Source organism: Physella acuta, unplaced genomic scaffold (genome assembly GCF_028476545.2).
Source record: "Physella acuta isolate Inbredline_101_S28 unplaced genomic scaffold, ASM2847654v3 ptg000018l, whole genome shotgun sequence".
Lineage (NCBI taxonomy): Eukaryota > Metazoa > Mollusca > Gastropoda > Physidae > Physella > Physella acuta.
Window position 1 is genome coordinate 1 of NW_026731538.1, and position 22,408 is coordinate 22,408.

The 22,408-nt window shown below is 41.3% G+C and overlaps 1 protein-coding gene across 1 annotated transcript in view; it reads right to left on the bottom strand.

Moving 5' to 3' along the window:
- Window positions 1-5: 5 nt before the first annotated feature.
- The window catches only part of LOC131939459 (proton myo-inositol cotransporter), a gene marked incomplete at its 3' end in the record, with an annotated part of 30,455 nt that continues 8,052 nt past the window's right edge, over window positions 6-22,408 (bottom strand). Inside the window, 6 exon segments of the mRNA XM_059297765.1 lie at window positions 6-68; window positions 2,065-2,146; window positions 3,335-3,494; window positions 5,872-5,983; window positions 8,145-8,290; window positions 9,670-9,857. Coding sequence (XP_059153748.1) covers window positions 6-68; window positions 2,065-2,146; window positions 3,335-3,494; window positions 5,872-5,983; window positions 8,145-8,290; window positions 9,670-9,857 — 751 coding nt within the window.

Genomic DNA, 22,408 nt, shown 5'->3' on the forward strand with positions numbered 1-22,408 from the left:
CCCACATTATTTGTGTTCCTGATTTTCTTCAGAGTTATCTCCGCTTCTCTCTCTTGGTTTTTCATCATCTGGCGGAGGATACGTAACACCCGCATTACAAGTTAGTAGAACAGGCACGTTTCGACCAAAGGTCTTCGACAGCACAACATGGAGTAATTGTACCGGCACTGATACAAAGGGATCTTCACTTGTAAGAAAACCGTTTTCGACCAAAGGACTTCGACAGCTCAACACGGAGTAACTGTAACATCACTGATACAAAGGAATCTTCACTTGTAATAAAACGTTTCGACCAAAGGACCTTCGACAGCTTAACACGGAGTAATTGTACCATCACTGATACAAAGGAATCTTCACTTGTAATAAAACCGTTTCGACCAAAGGACTTCGACAGCTCAACACGGAGTAATTGTACCATCACTGATACAAAGGAATCTTCACTTGTAATGAACCGTTTCGACCAAAGGGCTTCGACAGCTCAACACGGAGTCGAGGGGATTGTGGAAATTATACGCATAAATTGGATAATGGGGGTTAGAGGTACTGATTCAGTGTCGTAGCTGGTGAGGGGGGGAGGGGGCTGCTTCAGGCGCCAAAATGGGTCGGGAACGAACTTAGAGGCTTTAAAGACTGACTTAATTAGCTCTAATCTACATCGGTTGTACGGCAGCAAAACAAAGCAAAGTGTGAGCCAACTTTCATGTGAACCATCACGCGCGGTGTGTTCAAGGCCATCCAGTTCTCACCCCGACCTTCACCTGGTTGAACCATTCGTTATACTGCGCATGCGCAAAATGGCGGAGTAAAGTTACTTGCACTGGACAGGACAGGACACGTTACTTAGCCAGAGCATGAACTGCGAGATGCCATACAATTAACTAAATTATTTAGGCATGTATATCCCCCTCCCGTTAATAATAAGACACCCCTTAACCTACATGCAAATTAAAACAAGACACAACCTCCATCTCCCCAACTAAAATCGTGACACAACCCCCCTCCCCGAACTAAAATCATGACACAACCCCCCCCCTCCCCGAACTAAAAAATCATGACACAACCCCCCTCCTCGAACTAAAATCGTGACACACCCCCCCTCCCCGAACTAAAATCATGACACAACCCCCCTCCCAGAACTAAAATCATGACACAACCCCCTCCCCCCTCCCCAAACTAAAATTGTGATACAACCCCTTCTCCACATACAACTGAAAAGAAAAAAAAAAGACCCCTTGATATAAAACAAGACATACCCTCACATATTACCAGTGGCGTAGCCAGGATCGTCTCAAGGGGGGGGGTCCAATTTTTTACCCGGGGACAAACTTTCGATTTGCACCCCCCTCAAACTTTCGATTTGCACCCCCCCCCTCAAACTTTCGATTTGCACCCCCCCACCCCCCTCAAACTTTCGATTTGCACCCCCCCCCCTCATACTTTTTCTATATACCGAGGGGTCTATGGGGGGGGGGTTATGACCCCCCCCCCCTAACCCCCCCCCCTGCCTACGCCACTGCATATTACTAAATTAAGACAATTCCCCCCCCCCCCCCCACATACAACTAAAAACAAAAAAGACACAATACAACTTAACATAAGACGCACTCCTGAACTAAACACACAAAAAACTAAAAACAGCACACACCGCTCCCCACAGACAACTAAACATACACACACACCCTCCCCACTCCACACACACACAACTAAAACCACAACCCAGCCACTTCCCCTCCACACACACAACTTAGACCACAACCCAACCACTTCCCCCCCCCCCCACACACACACACAACTTAGACCACAAACCCAACCACTTCCCCCCCTCCCCACACACACAACTAAAACCACAACCCAACAACTTCCCCCCTCCCCACACACACAACTTAGACTACAACCCAACCACTTCCCCCCCCCCTTCCCACACACACAGCTAAAACCACAACCCAACCACTCCCCCCTCCCCACACACACAACTTAGACCAAAACCCAACCACTTCCCCCCCCCCCCCCCCACACACACACAACTAAAACCACAACCCAACCACTTCCCCTCCAAGGACCCACCTGGTATCTGGGAGACTCAGGCAGGTAGAAAAAGAAGATGAACTGTACAATTCCAGGTATCGCTGCCAGGCCGAGCATATACCTGTAGAAACAACGACAACAACGACCCTGTAGTTGACAGGTCAAGTCTATTTTTAAGGAAAACTGATAGTCTAGACTCACTTGGACAACGGACACATTTTTAACGTCTAGTTTTTTTTTTTTATATTAGCTTTTCAAAATTTTAAGGTGTGTGTTTTTGTTTTTTTTTTTAATTTGGGGTCTGGTTAATTGGGAAAACTAAAGCGCGGTGTGTGTATGGGGGGGGGGGGGGCTGTGAAGAGGGGTAGGGTGTGTGTGAAGTGGAAGGAAAAAAAAACAGCAGTAACCATGAGGGGGGGGAGCCTAAAGGATTTTTTAAAACTATCTAACCACATGGTGGAGGACAATAAAACACAAAAACAAGAGTCTAACCTCCAACCCTCGGGTTTGATGTGGGGGGGTGGGGGGAGGACAATAAAACACAAAAACAAGAGTCTAACCCTCCAGCCCGAGGGGTTTGATGTGGGGGTGGGGGGGGGGGGGAAGGACAATAAAACACAAAAACAAGAGTCTAACCTCCAGCCCGAGGGTTTGATGTGGGGGTGGGGGAGGGGGGTGGAGGACAATAAAACACAAAAACAAGAGTCTCACCTCCAGCCCTCGGGTTTAATGTGGGGGTGGGGGGGGAAGGACAATAAAACACAAAAACAAGAGTCTAACCTCCAGCCCGCGGGTTTGATGTGGGGGTGGGGGGGGGGGGGGTGGGGGGAGGACAATAAAACACAAAAACAAGAGTCTAACCTCCAGCCCGAGGGTTTCATGTGGGGGTGGGGGGGTGGGGTGGAGGACGATAAAACACAAAAACAAGAGTCTAACCTCCAGCCCGAGGGTTTGATGTGGGGGTGGGGAGGGGGGGAGGACAATAAAACACAAAAACAAGAGTCTAACCTCCAGCCCGAGGGTTTGATGTGGGGGGTGGGGGGGTGGGTGGGGAGGACAAAACACAAAAACAAGAGTCTAACCTCCAGCCTGAGGGTTTGTTGTGGGGGGTGGGGGGGTGGGTGGGGAGGACAATAAAACACAAAAACAAGAGTCTCACCTCCAGCCCGAGGGTTTGATGTGGGGGTGGGGGGTGGGGGAAGGACAATAAAACACACAAGCAAGAGTCTAACCTCCAGCCCTCGGGTTTGTTGTGGGGGTGGGGGGGGGGTGGGGGAAGGACAATAAAACACACAAGCAAGAGTCTAACCTCCAGCCCGAGGGTTTGATGTTTTGAAGCGCCCCCGCCATGACTGATGACACCACGATGCCGATGGTGATGAAGAGCTGGTTGAGGGTGAGGAGCCGCCCACGGATGTCCGGGGGTGCGCACTCGGACACGTACACGGGCACGATGGAAGAAACAAAGCCTGGAAGGGTTAGGTCGGTTAGGATTAATGGTACCGCACTTTGAGAGAAATAAAACATGGAACAGTTAGGTCGGTTAGGATTAATGGTACCGCACATTGAGAGAAATAAAACCACAATGGGTTAGGATTAGTCTTTGGTTTAGAGGCGATATAGATAGTTAACTACCTATATGAGTAAGGTATGCAGTAGGAAAAGATGAAGTAGGGTTCATCCATATATATAATTCTCTTCTGGGATCAGTTAGAAAACAAGCTGCAAGCGCGCCTTTGCAGTCCCCTCTCTTCCTCTCTATCACTATCACTACCACCCCCACCCCACCCCCACATGATCTGGTGAGCGGTGTTCACTCTGTTTACATTTTACAATCATAGAGACGGGTTTGGTGACGGCTATTAGGGGCAGATAATTGAGTTTGAAACGATTTTAAACTTAGAGGAGGTAACTAAGAGGAGGCTGCTTTCACGTGGGGGGGGGGTTAGTGTTTTTAAGCAAATATTTTCAATGGCAGCATTGGTACTGTTGAATTCACAAATTATAAATTACTGAAAAGTAGAAAAAAAACAACTAAATAGCGGCGTATGATACGCAGCAGGTCGGCTCGTTTGTTTTAATATGACTACGTATATAGAGAAATAGTGCGATTAGCAGTGGACCCAGTGACAGTGTTGTATGTCAGGTATCTGTCGGGGCCGAGTGGACTTAATTAATAAACAACATCAGAATTAATCAGCTCTAACCCTAATTTAGGGTTAGGGGTAAAGTGTGTAGGGGACGGGGGGTGGGGGGAAGAAATGAAAAACAGTCGACTTTACAAAAATGTAAATAACAGATGCTTGAACTTCATAGTGTATAACAAACTTACCAGTGCTAGCAGTAGATGTAGTTGTGTAAAAAAAACTTTCCAATGCTAGCAACAAATGTAGTCATGTAACAAACGTACCCAGTAGATGTAGTTATGTAACCAACTTACCAATGCTAGCAGTAGATGTAGTTATGTAACAAACTTACCAATGCTTGTAGTAGATGTAGTTATGTAATAAACTTACCAATGCTAGCACCAGATGTAGTTATGTAACCAACTTACCAATGCTAGCAGTAGATGTAGTTATGTAACAAACTTACCAATGCTTGTAGTAGATGTAGTTATGTAATAAACTTACCAATGCTAGCACCAGATGTAGTTATGTAACCAACTTACTAATGCTAGCACCAGATGTAGTTATGTAACCAACTTACCAATGCTAGCAGTAGATGTAGTTATGTAACAAACTTACCAATGCTTGTAGTAGATGTAGTTATGTAACAAACTTACCAATGCTTGTAGTAGATGTAGTTATGTAATAAACTTACCAATGCTAGCACCAGATGTAGTTATGTAACCAACTTACCAATGCTAGCAGTAGATGTAGTTATGTAACAAACTTACCAATTCTAGCACCAGATGTAGTTATGTAACCAACTTACCAATGCTTGTAGTAGATGTAGTTATGTAACAAACTTACCAATGCTAGCAGTAGATGTAGTTATGTAACAAACTTACCAATGCTTGTAGTAGATGTAGTTATGTAATAAACTTACCAATGCTTGTAGTAGATGTAGTTATGTAACAAACTTACCAATGCTTGTAGTAGATGTAGTTATGTAATAAACTTACCAATGCTAGCAGTAGATGTAGTTATGTAACGAACTTACTAATGCTAGCAGTAGATGTAGTTATGTAACAAACTTACCAATGCTAGCACCAAATGTAGTTATGTAACAAACTTACCAATGCTTGTAGTAGATGTAGTTATGTAACAAACTTACCAATACTGGCACCAAATGTAGTAGTGTAACAAACTTACCAATTCTAGCACCAAATGTAGTTGTGTAACAAACTTACCAGAGCTAGCAGTAGATATAGTTATGTAACGAACTTACTAATACTGGAAGTAAATGTAGTTATGTAACCAACTTACCAATGCTTGTAGTAGATGTAGTTATGTAACAAACTTACCAATGCTAGCAGTAGATGTAGTTATATAACAAACTTAACTATGCTAGCAGTAGATGTAGTTATGTAACAAACTTAACTATGCTAGCAGTAAATGTAGTCATGTAACAAACTTACCAATGCTAGCACTAAATGTAGTTATGTAACAAACGTACCAATGCTAGCAGTAGATGTAGTTATGTAACAAACTTAACTATGCTAGCAGTAGATGTAGTTATGTAACAAATTTACCAATGCTAGCAGTAGATGTAGTTATGTAACAAACTTACCAATACTGGCACCAAATGTAGTTATGTAACAAACTTAACTATGCTAGCAGTAGATGTAGTTATGTAACAAACTTACCAATGCTAGCAGTAGATGTAGTTATGTAACTAACTTACCAATACTGGCACCCACCACTATTCGACCTATTAGAATCATCTCAGGGCCTGTGGCAAATCCCATGATTACGCCTCCAACCGTAAACACAACGGCTGATATCATGATGGTCAGCTGAAATCAGAACTCTTGTTTATAAACACAACGGCTGATATCATGATGGTCAGCTGAAATCAGAACTCTTGTTTATAAACACAACGGCTGATATCATGATGGTCAGCTGAAATCAGAACTCTGTTTATAAACACAACGGCTGATATCATGATGGTCAGCTGAAATAAAACTCTGTTTATAAACACAACGGCTGATATCATGATGGTCAGCTGAAATCAGAACTCTGTTTATAAACATACCAACATGAGAGTTGGTAAAAAGTATTCCTTCAATATTGTAGAGATGGTATGTGTGATTGTATTATAAAATCACCATTTCGGACAATGGTATTAGAGTTCACATGTTTCAAGATAAGGAGAAAATGTGAGACTGGGATCCGAACTCGGGACTTTCGTGTGATCAGTTGATCGCTCAACCATCCGACCACGCCGTCCTTAGATATACGGGATTTTTTAAATGTATTTTTTATCATCGGAACCTCTAACTTACATCTAACTTAACCATGCGTGTAGTCTCTAACTTAACCATGCGTGTAACCTGCTAGCAATGTGATTACATCTAACTTAACCATGCGTGTAGCCTCTAACTTACATTTAACTTAACCATGCGTGTCGCCTCTAACTTAACTAAGCGTGACGCCTCTAACTTAACCATGCGTGTAGCCTCTAACTTAACCAAGCGTGTCGCCTCTAACTTAACCATGCGTGTAACCCGCTAGCATGGTGATTACATCTAACTCAATCAAGCGTGTAGCCTCTAACTTAACCATGCGTGTAGCCTCTAACTTAACCATGCGTGTAGCCTCTAACTTAACCATGCGTGTCACCTCTAACTCAACCATGCGTGTAGCCTCTAACTTAACCATGCGTGTAGCCTCTAACTTAACCATGCGTGTAGCCTCTAACTTAAACATGCGTGTAGCCTCTAACTTAACCATGCGTGTAGCCTCTAACTTAACCAAGCGTGTCGCCTCTAACTTAACCATGCGTGTAACCCGCTAGCATGGTGATTACATCTAACTCAATCAAGCGTGTAGCCTCTAACTTAACCATGCGTGTAGCCTCTAACTTAACCATGCGTGTCACCTCTAACTTAACCATGCGTGTCACCTCTAACTTAACCATGCGTGTAGCCTCTAACTTAACCATGCGTGTAGCCTCTAACTTAACCATGCGTGTAGCCTCTAACTTAACCAAGCGTGTAGCCTCTAACTTAACCATGCGTGTAGCCTCTAACTTAACCAAGCGTGTAGCCTCTAACTTAACCATGCGTGTAGCCTCTAACTTAACCATGTGTGTAGCCTCTAACTTAACCATGCGTGTCGCCTCTAACTTAACCATGCGTGTAGCCTCTAACTTAACCATGCGTGTCGCCTCTAACTTAACCATGCGTGTCGCCTCTAACTTAACCATGCGTGTAGCCTCTAACTTAACCATGTGTGTCGCCTCTAACTTAACCAAACGTGTCACCTCTAACTTAACCATGCGTGTAGCCTCTAACTTAACCATGCGTGTCGCCTCTAACTTAACCATGCGTGTAGCCTCTAACTTAACCAAGCGTGTAGCCTCTAACTTAACCATGCGTGTCGCCTCTAACTTAACCATGCATGTAGCCTCTAACTTAACCATGCGTGTAGCCTCTAACTTAACCAAGCGTGTCGCCTTTAACTTAACCATGCGTGTAGCCTGCTAGCATGGTGATTACATCTAACTTAATCATGCGTGTCGCCTCTAACTTAACCAAGCGTGTCGCCTCTAACTTAATCATGCGTGTAGCCTCTAACTTAACCATGCGTGTCGCCTCTAACTTAACCAAGCGTGTAGCCTTTAACTCAATCAAGCGTGTAGCCTCTAATTTAACCATGCGTGTGGCCTCTAACATCCATGCGTGTAGCCTCTAACTTAACCATGCGTGTAACCTCTAACAACCATGCGTGTAGCCTCTAACTTAACCATGCGTGTAGCCTCTAACTTAACCATGCGTGTAGCCTCTAACTTAACCATGCGTGTAGCCACTAACTTAACCATGCGTGTAGCCTCTAACTTAACCATGCGTGTAGCCACTAACTTAACCAAGCATGTAGCCTCTAACTTAACCATGCGTGTAGCCTCTAACAACCATGCGTGTAGCCTCTAACCTAACCTGCTAGTACAGTGATTACCTTTCGCCCAATAGCGTCAGCTACCATGCCGGAGACGAGAGAGAAAACGGCCGCAGAGACGACGGTTGATGAGACGATGGCCACTTGGTAGTAGCTGCTGAGGCCATATTGTTCGTTTATCAACAGGAGGGATCCGCTGATGATACCTGGGGGGAGGGGCATCAGAAGGTGTGAATGGTGGGAGGGGCATCAGAAGGTGTGAAAGGTGGGAGGGGCATCAGAAGGTGAGAAGGGTGGGAGGGGCATCAGAAGGTGTGAAGGGTGGGAGGGGCATCAGAAGGTGTGAAAGGTGGGAGGGGCATCAGAAGGTGTGAAAGGTGGGAGGGGCATCAGAAGGTGTGAAAGGTGGGAGGGGCATCAGAAGGTGTGAAAGGTGGGAGGGGCATCAGAAGGTGTGAAAGGTGGGAGGTGTGAAGACTGAGGTCAGTTTTTGGGAACTTACACCCTGAACTATCGCTCTCCCTCCCCCACCTTTCTTGTACCGTAACAACACAGCCCAAATCTTGTATGTATCCTAGCAAAAAATCCAAACAACCAAACAAAACAGCCCACTACCCAACTCTAGCAACCCACCTCTAACAACGCATCTCTAACAACCTACCAAACAAAGCCCACAACCCATCTCTAACAACCCACCTCTAACAACCCACCTCTAAAACCCCACCTCTAACAACCCACCTCTAACAACCCATCTCTAACAACCCACCTCTAAAAACCCACCTCTAACAACCCACCTCTAACAACCCACCTCTAACAACCCACCTCTAACAACCCACCTCTAATAACCCACCTCTAACAACCCACCTCTAACAACCCACCTCTAACAACCCACCTCTAACAACCCACCTCTAACAACCCACCTGTGTAATAACCAAACAATAGCCCACAACCCACCTCTAACAACCCACCTCTAACAACCCACCTCTAACAACCCACCTCTAATAACCCACCTCTAACAACCCACCTCTAACAACCCACCTCTAACAACTCACCTGTATCATAACCAAACAATAGCCCACCTCTATCAACTCACCTGTATCATAACCAAACAACAACCCACCTCTATCAACTCACCTGTATCATAACCAAACAATAGCCCACCTCTATCAACTCACCTGTATCATAACCAAACAACAACCCACCTGTATCAACTCACCTGTATCATAACCAAACAATAGCCCACCTGTATCAACTCACCTGTATCATAACCAAACAACAACCCACCTGTATCAACTCACCTGTATCATAACCAAACAATAGCCCACCTGAATCAACTCACCTGTATCATAACCAAACAATAGCCCACCTGTATCAACTCACCTGTATCATAACCAAACAATAGCCCACCGGAATCAACTCACCTGTATCATAACCAAACAATAACTCACCTGTATCAACTCACCTGTATCATAACCAAACAATAGCCCACCTGCATCAACTCACCTGTATCATAACCAAATAATAGCCCACCTGTATCAACTCACCTGTATCATAACCAAACAATAGCCCACCTGTATCAACTCACCTGTATCATAACCAAACAATAGCCCACTAACCGTGGCGCAGGTGGCCAACCAGTAGATGACACAAGGATGACTTTTTGACCTCTCCTCCCGGTCAATCACCTGGCTATCCTCTACCACACTCTCTGCTATCGCGTTACTTTCTACCGCATTGTCATCCTCCTCATTCGCGTAGTCGCCTTCCTCTTGGCTGCTCAAAGAGACGGATAAAAAAATAAGCCGATGCTAGCCGGAATAAGATACGCATGCGCAATGGAGAGAAAATACGACTTGCCATCGCGGGCATGTTTTCGATGGTACTGCGCATGCTTGTGTTTACAACCGCAGAACCCTAAGACCAACCCTAATCCTATCCCTAAACCTATCCCTAATCCTATCCCTAACCCTAATCCTATCCCTAACCCTAGCCCTAATCCTATCCCTAACCCTATCCTTAACCCTAATCCTATCCCTAACCCTCATTCTAGCCCTAACCCTAGCCATAGGTCACTGCGCATGCGCAGAGCTATCTTTTGCCGACTAAGTGGAGACGTTGGGGAGAAAAATCTTCTGAGTAGTCACTTCGAAAAAAAATGTAGGGCAAGGGCTAAGAGATAAGGTTAAGGTTAGTGAAATGGTTTGTAAACATTCGGGACCAAAATAGAATATTCTACGGCGTGGTCGAATGGTAGAGCGTGTGACTGCTGAAGGCTCAAGTTTGAATCCGGGTTAAGGGGTCGGCTTGGTCGAGTCGGTAAAGCATCATGGATGCTAAACCGAGAAGTCTCGAGTTCGAACCCTCGGGCAGATAAGGCTCGTTAGCTGGGGACAGCCACTATTCTAGGAGAGACAACTCCAAAATCAAACAACTGCTGCCTTGTAATTAGTTCTTGGTTGGACAAAGGCTATGGAAGCAAATCCAAAATGAAAAGCAGGCTGAAATCGGAGTCAATGGCCTCAATGGCGCATAACCAGTTGACACGTATCCTTAATTCTGATGGAGGCGTGGTCGAGTCGGCTAAAGCTCAGGGTTGATAAATTCGAAAAAGTCTCGAGTTCAAACCCTCTGGCAGATAAGGCTCGATCTCGTCCAACACTAAAAATTAAGAACGAAGAAGAAGAAAGAAGAATCCAGGTTCCTGAGTCCACCCAGCTCATGTATACCTTGTTAGGGAAAGTAATGGTGGTTAGGCTTAAGCAGAGTGCTGACCATACTATACTTTCATATGCCGAGGTCACAGAAATGGGTGAAATCTACTGAACTTGTCCCATGGACAGTTAGGTTTAAAAGGGTATTTAACCATAAAAACCTGCTAACCGTTTTATCGAATGGCTATTTGAAGTAGTAATTCAGTTCGGTTGGTTTTAAATCTGTCGGGGCCATTTGAGACACTACAGATTGTCAATGTCGGGGATTCTTCGGATACTTTTTAAACAGTAATAAATACCGGGGGGAGAGGGATTGACATTGTAGGTACTTGTTCTAGGTGTAATGACAGTTGGGTAATGACCAACAATAAAACACAGAGGGGTCAAGTTATGAACCCGCTTCAAAAGGAGTTCACGGTCAATGGCAATGATGATCGTATCCTGATGAAACTCATTAGATGGATTGTTACCTTTCTCGGGCTTAGAATTAGAGTTAGCTTCAGGGTTATTGTAGGGGTAATGGTCATGATTAGGGTTAGAGTCAGGGCTAGGGTTGCGTTCGAGGATAGATTAGCGATACTTTAAAAAAAAAACACTACTGTTTTCCCGCTGATGTTATTAGGGGTACAAGTTTACAAAACAAATTTGTGTCAGTGAATTACAAAGAGATCGGTCTGTATGTGTATACAGCTTTTTGGGGGTCAGTTTTGTCATGTATGAAAGTAGTACTGGGTGGTTTTGTTTCCGTTAGCGGTTAGATGCATAGAGGGGGATTTTCCTTTTATTTCCTGGTTTTCCCGTGGATTTCCTGTAGATATTTTTCCCTTTTCGTTGGATTATCATCTTTCTTTTCACTTGTAATTTCTTTTTTTTCCTTTCGTTAAGTTTTTGGTGCATTTTTTAAAATCTAGATTTAGATCTTCTGCGGTTTTTTTATAGTTGGTACTAATTTTCTACACCTACAACTACACACATGCACCTTATTATCCACCGCTAAGATAATAGTAAAGTTAAATGGCTAGGTTTTTACTTTTGTGAGAAATACATTCACTGGCTGTACAGGAACTCCGTGATCGATCTTATTTTTTAGTTACCCGAAAATACTAAAAACATCAAATACACCCATTCTTTTGTAAAGTTCAACAAAAACCTCGGAAATTTTTTTTATAACCACATTTGTGTAAATAATATCATACCCTATTTTTTAAATATTTAATAAACCATTCGAGACTATTCACGAGCTAAACAAAACTTCTGTAGGCACGTGATTCTACTCACGCATCAAACTAGACTAGAATCTATAAATAGCAGAGAGATTTCGTATAAAGATATGAAAGTAATAGTAAAATGCAGTGTTATATAAAACAGCTGTATAATACCCTCTGGTCTACTAGTGTCCAAGGCAGGGGCGAGGGGAAGTAGGGGTGGGACACCATCTATTAGGTGACACCGAAACGAAATACAGCCATTTTAAATGTTGCCAGTTAGTTTAATATTTTATGAGGTCATAGTAGGAACAGGGTGACACAATCCGGGATGGGGTGACACAAAACTAATTCTAGTTTTAGTATTAGAACATCATACATGTATAATTATCTATCTGTATATAGTATGTATATAGTGGTTGGATGACAGGTGTCACCCACCACTACCGTAACCCATTTATACAATACGATACACTACCACCCCTCCTAACTTTCTCTGGGTTATATAGATCAAGTCTAGATATGGTATGTTAATATCGATTTTAACATATACGACAAGTAATTTTTTACATATTGTTTTAACAGAGACCTAACTATAATTAAGATCAGATCTAGACCCCTAGGCTGTTATGTTTTTATTTTAGATATAGTCTAGCTAGCCAGTCACGTCTAGCTTGACTAGACTGTCTACATTACTGTCTAGACTCTACCTACACTAAATATATAGATTATAGTTTAGATCTTATTTTACCCCACAAAGTATTTAAACATTGTTACAGCTATTGAAATGAAATGGAACATCAAAGGGGTTCACGCACCTTGACATGAGTGTTGGTTTCTCTAAACTAATTAAATACGATGAGTGTGATGTCGAATTCAGACACTGATGTTGACACTGTTAATAATAAATCCCCACCATTTTGTGGCAACATTGATGGCAATGAACGTCGCTAAGTTCCGTGACGTAGAAATGTTGGTGATTTTCGCCATTAAAAAGTCGGAGTATATAAAGCGTATCAAATATTAGGTAGCTGGTTATTACTTAATAGAAGTTTTTGTTTCATACTTCAACAATTATGTGGATTTATCTTTGTAGTTAATTTGGTTATTTAGTTATTTTGATTATTAAGGAAATCATTTTTTGGGTGCAGTAAAAAAATAATGTTTAAATAAAAATTAAGAAATTTATATTTGTGTCGATTCGTGATTTCTTGATGGTTTAATTAAGGCTAACTTGATAAGCCCGAACACACACAAAAAAAACACGCAACTAAACAACACGGAGCTAAACAACACGGACCTAAACAACACGGACCTATACAACACGGACCTAAACAATACGGACCTAAACAATACGGACCTAAACAACAAGGACCTATACAACACGGACCTAAACAACACGGACCTATACAACACGGACCTAAACAATACGGACCTAAACAATACGGACCTAAACAACACGGACCTATACAACACGGACCTATACAACACGGACCTATACAACAACACGGACCTAAACAACACGGACCTAAACAACACGGACCTAAACAACACGGACCTAAACAACACGGACCTAAACAACACGGACCCATACAACAACACGGACCTAAACAACACGGACCTAAACAACACGGACCTATACAACACGGACCTATACAACACGGACCTAAACAACACGGACCTAAACAACACGGACCCATACAACAACACGGACCTAAACAACACGGATCTAAACAACACGAACCTAAACAACATGGACCTAAACAACACGGACCTAAACAACACGGACCTATACAACAACACGGACCTAAACAACACGGACCTAAACAACACGGACCTATACAACAACACGGACCTAAACAACACGGACCTATACAACAACACGGACCTAAACAACACGGACCTATACAACAACACGGACCTAAACAACACGGACCTAAACAACACAGAACTAAACAACACGGACCTAAACAACACGGACCTAAACAACACGGGCCTAAACAACACGGACCTAAACAACACGGAACTAAACAACACGGACCTAAACAACGCGGACCTAAACAACACGGACCTAAACAACGCGGACCAACACGAACCTAAACAACACGGATCTAAACAACACGAATCTAAACATTTACCAAAGCTGTCTTCACATAAGCTCGTGTAAGTGAACCACCTGACTATGAAAACCATTCACCTAGAACCAAACTAAACAGAAGTATATTTTTATTTGTTGAACTGAATCGTTTGAGGTAAATTCAGAAACAGAAACACCAATAGCTGGCGCTTGTCATATTTTGTCCTACTCTCTGTACATTCGCTCCTGTTTATTAGAAGCACTGGAATACTGTGTACCATTATTTAAGGATCTTTTTAACACCAGTGCCTTTTATACAGTGGACTCTACCAATTTAAAAAGTGGTAAGTTGTTAATAAAACAGGCTACAAATAGCACTACAGAACCTTTAGACTACAAATTTGCGCATCGATTTTTTAAAAGAATCTTCATTACGCCAAGCACTGTATTTACTTTTTTACTTCGCACGAATTATTTCTTGGTTAGAAAGTATTTATATATTTCGCGCAACTGGAAGATGTGTTTCGAGGGAATGCTTTTGTTAATACTGCTGCATAAAACACTAGCTGAATCTGTAACTTTGATTCTGTACCCGACACTAACTTTATCCTAACATGTACCACTTTAACAATATAGGTATAACAATACCTAACCCATTCTTCTGTGTTATTGTTATTGTTTGATTTTTAAGAACCACCAATTTTGGAGATTGGGGGGGGGGGAATTGGGGGAGGGGGGAGAATCTACATAAAAAAATGTCATACATGAAAGTGAAAACACGACCTCATTTCATGTGCACCAACTACACGTGCACAAGTCCTCGTCTGATGTGCACCAACTGCAAGTGCACCCTCTCTCTCGACTGATGTGATGTGCACAAACTATGACATGTGAACACGCCCTTGTTGAATGCGAAGTGCACCAACTACATGTGCACTCGTCCTCGGTTGATGTGATGTGCACCAACTACCACAACACGTGTCCCTAACACATCATTAACACATTGCACCCCGCAATTGTTTTCCCATTAAGAAAATTTTGATTGGCAAACTGTATGTGCACATACCCTCGATTGATGTGATGTGCACCAAACTACGTGTGCACACACCCTCGGCTGATGTGATGTGCACCAAACTACGTGTGCATACACCCTCAACTGATGTGCACCAACTACAACAACACGTGTCCTTCATGCATCATTAACACATCGCACTTGAACCCCGCCATTGTTTTCCCAGAAAGAAAATTTAGATTGGCCATGCCTCGCATCACGACACGAAAAAAATCAATACCACCTTCGATTTTTTTAGTCTTCGTTCTTATCCCCCCCCCCCCCCCGACCACTACGCTGGAGTGCTTCTGTTAGAAACTTTTGTCTTTAGTTCTCAGACGTATGTCTTTTATCCTATGCCATCTTAAAGAATCAATAATATTGAAACAACTATAAGGTATTGACAGCACGTTCTCAACATTCACCGGGTTTTCCCGTTCGCTCATGATTTGAGTGGTTATAAATAGCGTAGGTTTGGATTTGTTACCTGCATTTTTCTAGTATTTCTTGGATTTCAAGTCTTTCTGTTAATATGTGGGATATAATCGGGTAAATATGTGATGTTGTTTTATTTTATGTTTTAAAGATTATTTTGTTTAGAGTGAAGCGAAGAAAATTTATACATTACTGTACAAAATTATCTGGGGTTTTTTTTTCATTAAAAAAAAAAAGATTAATTTATACATCTTATTGGAACAAATCATTCCCCCCTATGCATAAGTTGACATAATTTACTGAAGGATAAAGTTTTATTTCCCACCAAATTATATTATGTAACAAAAATAAATAAATCTACAGTTATAATATTCTTTAAACAACTGTTGTAAAGTCAGTACCATCTCCTTTCTTGGCTTGTATACTAGGGTATAATTTTGACATATAGGCCCTACATGTATTCCAAAAATATACTTATTAGACCGGACATTAGGTAGAAGCAAACAAGTTGCATCATGTATGATTGTGTACGATCACGGGATTTTTTTTATGGCATGATTATCACTTTTTTTTAAATTAAATTAAGTTGGATGCAATTAAACTTTAGTTCAAAAGCTAAGATTTAAGTTAATTTTTAAGTTAATTCTCAGCATCGAATCTGTAGCGAAATAAATTGTAAGCAGTCGTTGATTGTCTCTAAAGTTATGGTTTAAAGTGTTAGAAATGTGTAGTTTTAAAAATACGAATCTTTTTTTTTCCTAGTTTTGAGACCCGTTTTTGCTCAGAGTGGGTTCAGTTGTCACCAGGGGTGGGCTGGCTGCGTCCTAAAGGACCGGGATCCCCCCCCCCCAACCCTAGATTACAATTTTCATTGTGCATTTTTCCCCATCACAGACTGATGATCATCCCCAGTTGGATAAGAATTCGCTCGACAATTATTTTTTTTTAATCAAAGCACTAATTGGCCTAGAACCGCACCGTTACTGGGCTGTTGTTTTTTTTACCTTTTTACGTGGGGCCCACCGAAATTTGTCCCGGTAGACCAGCGGGCCAGTCCACCCGTGGATGTACCCCCCCCCCCCAACCCTCCCATGCACCCCTACACACGGTTTTATGCGGGTACGCCCCTGACGTTATTACTGTCCTGTTCGTGTCCTGATTAGAAAAATGTTAACATCTATTGTTCTTTGGGCTACAATAGACAGGCCCGGCCCCCACCCCCACACACCGTTTTATGCGGGTACGCCCCTGACGTTATGACTGTCCTGTTCGTGTCCTGATTAGAAAAATGTTAACATCTATTGTTCTTTGGGCTACAATAGACAGGCCTGGCCCCACCCCCACACGCTCCATCGATCAACACGTCCCAATACATCGCCGGTCGATACACCGGTTGATTAGTTGGGGTGGGGAGGGGAGAGTCATTTCCTTAATCATCTCCATTACGTGACTATATTCATTTTAAAAAACGTTCAGGGGAGGTAAGAGAATCACGTCATAAATCATAAATATCACGTGAATTTATCCCGACATGATGTATTGATCAATGTAAGGATCCGGATTACATACAAGCTTAAGGTAAAAAGATATTGTTTTTATGTTGGTTGTTTTTATTTTCACGCGTGTTAGCCATGTAAAAATGTGGGTACTGATCCGTTGGATTAAGATTACGTGTTGGGTTTGATATGGATTATGAAACAAGGTTTTCTGATTATTTTTAGTTGGTGGCTGTATGTTTTTAGATGAGTAGGCTGAGCTATTAATTCGAAATGCATGTAGGGTATTCGTCATGCTGGGGTAGGCGTGTATCTTTTTGTGGGAAGCTCTGACGAGATATACATATATTAAATCTAACTTTTTTTTACGGGTTCATTGGTTTTGTGTATTGATAATTTGGATAAAGGAAATTGTTTTGAGTTGTTTCTGGTATAGATGATGTGGTAGTGATGATGTGGTGGAGATGGTGTGGTGGAGATGATGTGGTAGAGATGATGTGGTAGAGATGATGTAGAAAAGATGTGGTAGAGATTATGTAGAACAGATGTGGTAGAGATGATGTGGTAGAGATGGTGTGGTAGAGATGATGTGGTGGAGATGATGTGGTAGAGATGATGTAGAACAGATGTGGTAGAGATGATATAGAACAGATGTGGTAGAGATGATGTGGTAGAGATGATGTGGTAGAGATGATGTGGTAGAGATGATGTGGTAGAGATGATGTGGTGGAGATGATGTGGTGGAGATGATGTGGTAGAGATGATGTAGAACAGATGTGGTAGAGATGATGTGGAACAGATGTGGTAGAGATTATGTGGAAAAGATGTGGTAGAGATGATGTGGAAAAGATGTGGTAGAGATGATGTGGAAAATATGTGGTAGAGATGATGTGGAAAAGATGTGGTAGAGATGATGTGGAAAAGATGTGGTAGAGATGATGTGGAAAAGATGTGGTAGAGATGATGTGGAAAAGATGTGGTAGAGATGATGTGGAAAAGATGTGGTAGAGATGATGTGGAAAAGATGTGGTAGAGATGATGTGGAAAAGATGTGGTAGAGATGATGTGGAAAAGATGTGGTAGAGATGATGTGGAAAAGATGTGGTAGAGATGATGTGAAAAAGATGTGGTAGAGATGATGTGGAAAAGATGTGGTAGAGATGATGTGGAAAAGATGTGGTAGAGATGATGTGGAAAAGATGTGGTAGAGATGATGTGGAAAAGATGTGGTAGAGATGATGTGGAAAAGATGTGGTAGAGATGATGTGGAAAAGATGTGGTAGAGAAGATGTGGTAGAGAAGATGTGGTAGAGAAGATGTGGTAGAGAAGATGTGGTAGAGAAGATGTGGTAGAGAAGATGTGGTAGAGAAGATGTGGTAGAGAAGATGTGGTAGAGATGATGTGGTAGAGATGATGTGGTAGAGATGATGTGGTAGAGATGATGGTATGGCGATGGTGGTATGTAAATGATGTGGTGATTGAGATGGAGATGATTTGGTGGTGAGAGAGATGGTGTGTTGGTGAGGGTGATTGTGTAGAGATGGTGTGGTGGTGAGAGAGATGGTGTGGTGGTGAGAGAGATGGTGTGGTGGTGAGAGAGATGGTGTGGTGATGGAGATGGTGTGGTGATGGAGATGGTGTGGTGATGGAGATGGTGTGGTGATGGTGTGGTGTGGTGATGGTGTGGTGTGGTGATGGTGTGGTGTGGTGATGGTGTGGTGATGGAGATGGAATTCAAAATGACAAAACATATCATATACTATTTTAAGTTAATTGTATTTTGGGCCTTTAAAAAAAATTGAAACATCAGAGCTTCTTATGAATCGACCATTAACTAAAACTAAAACTAACACTATTTAATACCGTATTAAATATGAACTATGCAAACACACAAGACTAGCTTATGTATAACACACCCAATACAAAAATAATTAGCATTACACAACACACCCCATACAAAAACAATTAGCAGTACACAACACACCCAATATAAAAATTCAAGACAAGCTAATGTATTCTACAACACACCCAATAAAAAAACTCAAGACAAGCTAATGTATTCTACAACACACCCAATATAAAAATTCACGACAAGCTAATGTATTCTACAACACACCCAATACAATAAATTCAAGACAAGCTAATGTATTCCACAACACACCCAATACAATAAATTCAAGACAAGCTAATGTATTCCAAAACACAATCAAAACAAAAATTCAAGACTAATGTATTTCACAACACACCCAATACAAAAATTCAAGACAAGCTAATGTATTCTACAACACACCCAATACAAAAATTCAAGACAAGCTAATGTATTCTAAAACACACCCAATACAAAAATTCAAGACAAGCTAATGTATTCTACAACACACCCAATACAAAAACTCAAGACAAGCTAATATATTCTACAACACACCCAATACAAAAATTCAAGACAAGCTAATGTATTCCTCCATCAAATCTCCCCCTTCTACTAACACACCCTTATCATTCCTACGACTCCACCCTCCCGTGGCCCGCTTTCTACCCCGCGGATCAATATCAACAATTGTATTATTAAACAATGTATTTGTTTTACTTTGTTGGGTATTTTTGTTCTGACAGACATTTACAATGTGCTCTGGGTGCTAGCTGAGATGGTGTATGATGTAAAGACGTGAGACAGGATTAAAGCTGGCCTATAACTATAACCCTAAACTAGACGTCAGTGTTGAGGTACCGGCGCAGGGTATAAAAGCAGTACAATGGACGAGGACGTAGCACAGTGGTCTAATGAGAACATACAGGTAAAGGATATTTCTTTTTCAGCTTTTTTTATTTCATACGACCTTCACAAAGTCCACTAAATAGCTAAGTTTGTGTTCAAAGTATCTATCGAAAAGGTGGGGTCAGCGTGGTCGAGTCGGTAAAGCTAATGGTTGCTGAACCGAAAAGACTCAAAATTAAGAACGAAGACGAAGAAGAAGATCGAAGATGCGTTGTTTTTCTTTAACTTTTCAGCAAATTCCTGCTTCTCCTTCTTCGGTCTTAATTTTGTAATGTTGTAAGGAATTCCCTCCAACAAAGTTAAGTATTACATGTCAGCTTATTATGTGCCAGATATTAAAGGCCGCCGACTCCGATTTCAGCCTGTTTCCCTTTCTATATAAGCTTCCATAGCCTTCGTCCAACCAAGAACAAACTACAAGGCAGCAGTTGTTTGATTTTGGAGTTGTCTCTCCTAGATGTTCAAACCCGTGAGCTTTACCAACTCGACCACACTGCCCCACACTTTGTTTTATACAATTTTTATTTAGTCCTACTTCTAGCAATATGTCCTTTACTTTTTATAAACACAAACGAGTTCGGTTAAATTAGTGAAATAAATAAAAAAATTCAAAGAACGGCCGCCTACTTTTTCGAGGATTTTATCAGATGACATAGAAGGATAATCAGTTGCGTCATTATACAGGATCGGGGGTAGGGGTGGGGTCACCGGATGACACCATTGAGTAGTGGGTTGAATTGTCAAAAACGGTAAAATTACTGCTAAAAATGAATAAAAATGATTAAGGGTTACACCAACCAAAAATGCAGAACTGTCTAAAGGTTAGGGCGATACCTTCAGTTATCTTGTGAAGCCACTGCTAGATGTGGTAAAACTATTTCAATTTCAAATACATCTGTGCCTATCTGTTATATATTTGACGAGAATTCTCGCCTGTGGATTTAAAAAATCCCTTTATAATAATTTACCTGTATTAGAGTATATTTGTACGAGATCTCTATAGATCTACCATAGTTAATTAAAACAGAGTTTTAAAATAAATTACCCCTTAATATTGATCAGAAATGCTGAGTACAAAAAAAAAAAAAAAATATTCAAATAACTTAGTTTCAGAACTGGACCCTGACCACTATATCAAAGCGAGTGAATGCCGGTAAGGACAGGTTTCTGTCAGGGTTGAATACGTCACTTCCTCCAATGTTCTTACCCCAGGACCAATCATCAATCAGGTAATTACAAAAAATACAAAATTTTCAGTAAGCTAAGGTTAGGATTATAGTTTAGACAGAATAAAAAATGTATGAATAAAAAAGTCTTTTCCTAAAATAAAAATTGAGTTTAAAATGGGTACCTATTCGTCAACTAATTATTCAATTTATTCAAAAAGCGGTTACAATTGTAGGCACGAAGGCCTTTTTTCACATTGGCCGTTTAAACAAATAAAACAATTCAATAACACATAGCAGTAACATAGCACTAAAAATCAGCATAATTTCTTTGACAACAGAATGTTTTTGAAGAGCCCCAAACAATATAAATGAGTGACTGGGAGGAAGTAGGGTGGGGGGATACATATTTGTCATACAGATATTAGTGGTGAAAGGGGTTTAAGACTTTTGAGACTATCTGCTACTTTTTTTTTTGGGGGGGGGGGGTTGCTCAAGAATTGTAGCATACATTTATATTTCTTAAGGATAGAAATAATGGCAAACATTAATATTCGCTAGAATTCTGGTTAAATATTAGCATTAGATTAACTTTGCGACGTCAAATGTCTGACACTTTGTGACGTCGTGTAAACATATTGAGACGGGGGAGGGGGCAAATCGGTTGAAATTACGTTAAGTACTGTATGCAATATCCCTTAACATAATTATGAGGGAGGTTTAGTAGCTGTCCCCGTCTAAAAGTACTACTACCAACGGCCTGTAATTTATTATATTGAATAGATTTCTATAAGGACCAACTAGTTTACTATAGTAGCAAATGAAAATTTAAGTTTATATTACCTAAGACCTGATTAATGCTGATAAATATATTTTAATATTTTGTTTATACATTTTGTATAAACTTTAAAAAAAAATGTCTCTGATTTATCCTTGGCTTTCCCATTTAATAAAATATTTTCCTTTATTCCAGCGATTCGTTTTGGGTTATTTTTTTATTCACTTGCGTAATGAAATCGCCTTTTGCTTTTATTCACCTCGCCATTTTAAATAGTTCAAATAAAGCAATATCGATTTTTTTCGGCACGCGTCATTTACTACCAAGGAACTAAACATTCAACTTTTTTCACCGACGGATAGTGGGAATTCTATGGTCTTAGATGGGAGCCGGTCGATTCTTGCTAGAGGCAAAAACAAATCGGAAATGTGGTTTATCAGAAAATATCTTTTTGAACATCGGTTAGATGTGGGGGTGTTTGACGTGAGTGATGTGAGGGTTGAGGTTGGGGGGTGGAGGGGCTGTTAGAATTAAGGTTATGTCAGGATTTGTGATTATTTCCTTGTTGGAACCTGTCGTATTCAGTGGTATTTACACTGGCATTTGGCGGCATTTGGCAAACGTGATGGGG